This window comes from Lupinus angustifolius, chromosome LG01 (assembly GCF_001865875.1).
Source record: "Lupinus angustifolius cultivar Tanjil chromosome LG01, LupAngTanjil_v1.0, whole genome shotgun sequence".
In the NCBI taxonomy this organism is placed as follows: Eukaryota; Viridiplantae; Streptophyta; class Magnoliopsida; order Fabales; family Fabaceae; genus Lupinus; species Lupinus angustifolius.
In genome coordinates this window covers 33,907,175-33,909,955 of record NC_032009.1, presented here as the reverse complement: position 1 = coordinate 33,909,955, position 2,781 = coordinate 33,907,175, and the positions used below count along the sequence as shown (strand labels likewise).

The window sequence follows — 2,781 nt, the reverse complement described above, 5'->3', positions numbered from 1 at the left end:
AAGTAAAAAAATTAGTAGTGAAGCTCGGATTTGGGGAGAATAGATGTATATGATTTTAATTTAACTTTATTTATAAGTGAAAATGATATTTCTAAAATTTGAATTCATTATCTATAAGTTATAAAATAATCAATATCAGTATTATGATGAGACTCACATTCTAAGCTACAACTAGTGAGCAAGATAAAAATTTAAAAGCCAACAAAATCCCTCCCTCTTGAATATTATTCTCTAATAACTTATAATATAGTTTGTTCCATACTCTATATTAAAGCCAAATACCATATCCTATAGGACCCATACCTCGTTAACTTCCCTAGCCTATATATATAAATCCCCGAAGGTAACCAACCTAAGTAAGCTACCTAATTAACTCATCAAGAACAACAAAGAACACCAACAACAAACATGTATGCTTCTACTTCCTTTACTTCACACTTCGTCCATGAACTTCTTGGGCACTCCCACTCAAGAAAATTACTCCTTCAAAATCCACTTAATCAAACAAATGCCCCCGAAGCTTCCATTAACAGCTACAACTCAACAAATCTATATCTTGAAGGTCATAACTTTGATGCAAATGTTGTCATGATACTCTCTATCCTATTGTGTGCTGTTATTTGTTCATTGGGGTTGAACTCTATCATAAGGTGTGCCCTTAGGTGTTCAAATTTAGTCATTAATATTGACTCATCATCATCCATCACAAGCAACCCTTCACCAAAATTAGCCAACATAGGAATCAAGAAGAAAACTCTTAAGACTTTCCCTATAGTGACCTACTCAGCTGAGATGAATCTTCCAGGTTTGGACACTGAGTGTGTGATATGTCTCTCAGAGTTCACCAATGATGATAAAGTGCGACTTTTACCAAAATGCAACCATGGTTTTCATGTTCCTTGCATCGATAAGTGGCTTAGTTCACACTCATCTTGCCCTAAGTGCAGACAGTGTCTCATTGAGACAAGCCACAAGATTGTTAGATCACAACCTGGACGTGTGGTACCACTCCTAGTGCCAGTGCCAGAAACCATAGAAACCATTATAAGGATTGACCCACTTGAGCCAGAAAGTTTGGTACGTAACTATAGGGGAGATTGAAAGATTGTTCGAGTGTGAACTGCTCTTTATGAATCATGGTTGGGCTGGGTTTGGATTGTAGTTACATGATACTCGGTACTAGTACCTGATATGCAGTATATGCAATTCGATACGTGGTAGGTACCATGTAACTATGATTCAGATAATAGGACAACCAAAGAGTGAATATTCACTATTGGATTGCTTGAAGCAAGGCTGTGAAGAACTTGTGGAGGTTTGGAGATGGAGTACTAAGCAAAATCCCCAAGATGACATAGGCACCCTGGACTAAATAGCAAGGTCCTTGTCACATTAAACATGGGGTTTCCTGTCAGCAATGGAATTCTGCTATGGCCTTTCTATACACATGAGAATTGGTGAAGTGTCCTTGGCTGTTCAAGGAATTGAGTGAGGGCGTATGCTTTGGCATAATTAGGCCTGGATAGAGATTATCTGTCCTAAACAGTATCATTTTTTCTCGGGCTAATGAGATATTGTCACATGAATAAAATAAAATAATTTTTAGAAACAAAAAGAACATTCTGATCGACCCAGATATGAAATGAGATATTATTTAGAACAAGTGATCAAACCTTAGTTATTTGATAACAATCATAAATTTAATGTTATCATTTTTTTGTGTAGGATTTTTCAATTTATACTTTATCAAATAGGTCCATATAAGGTTCCCATATATCACAATACATCAATTCAATAGGATGTTTACACATCAGTTTCTGTTTTTTATTTTCATTGTGTGTTGGTTTTTATTTTCTTGCTTATGCTTCATGATCAAGGCTATATAGCTTTCCATTGATCATGTTTTTATGGCCTTAATGATCACTTTTAATTCAAAATAAATTATCTTTTGTTTTTTTTTGAAAAAGTGTGCTTTTAAGTAATAACATGTTCGGAACAAATTATAGAGTGAGACTCCTCTTCTTCATTACTGGAGAGACAAGTTATGGGAAAATACACTAAAAAATTAAAAGATAATAACACTTATTACCTTTAATTTTCATTAAAGTTATAATTTTGAGCTTAAAAATACACTACAAAATAGAAATTGTCTCTCCATTAATGGAGAGTACTCGTACTCCAAATTATATGGGTATGCCACTTAGTCTAAAATCCAAAATGCCATATCAATTTAGGGAAGGTAATGGAGGTTAGGCAGGCAGACTAAATAAAAATGAGAAGGTCTAACATGGAAATTATGATGATGAAATAAAAATAGAGAACAAATGTAAAAACAAATTAAGTATGTGGAATTTAATACCAAAATTTTAAGATTAATAAGAGCCCTATGCAACCACCCAAAGTCATGAAAGAGCAGCCAAAATAAATAAAAAGTATTATTTTGGTACCTCATGAGTGCAAGTGTGAATAGTGGGGAACATGATGGACAATGATCACTTATCTTATAATCAAGACGTTCTTAACCAATCAATATCCTCTAAGTAATATAAAAATATTAATTTATATTTTAAAAAAATTTCTTTTTTATTAAATGACAGTTTTTCATTAAACTGATATAGGAATTAGACATAAATGAGGATATGATGTGATAACGGTACCTCATGTATAGTGTCTATTTATGTGTCAACTGACTCAATAATTTTTAATTTTAGATAAGAAGAAGTTAGGCTCCTGATCCTTCTTCTAGTTGGTTTGTCAATTCATTTTGAGTTGTTCTCTGTA

At 33.3% G+C, this 2,781-nt stretch overlaps 1 protein-coding gene across 1 annotated transcript; it reads left to right on the top strand.

Moving 5' to 3' along the window:
* On the top strand, positions 314-1,559 carry LOC109343183 (RING-H2 finger protein ATL78-like). Its single transcript, XM_019581374.1, has one exon. It carries the CDS (start codon positions 409-411, stop codon positions 1,099-1,101), a length of 693 nt encoding a protein of 230 aa, XP_019436919.1. The 5' UTR covers positions 314-408; the 3' UTR covers positions 1,102-1,559.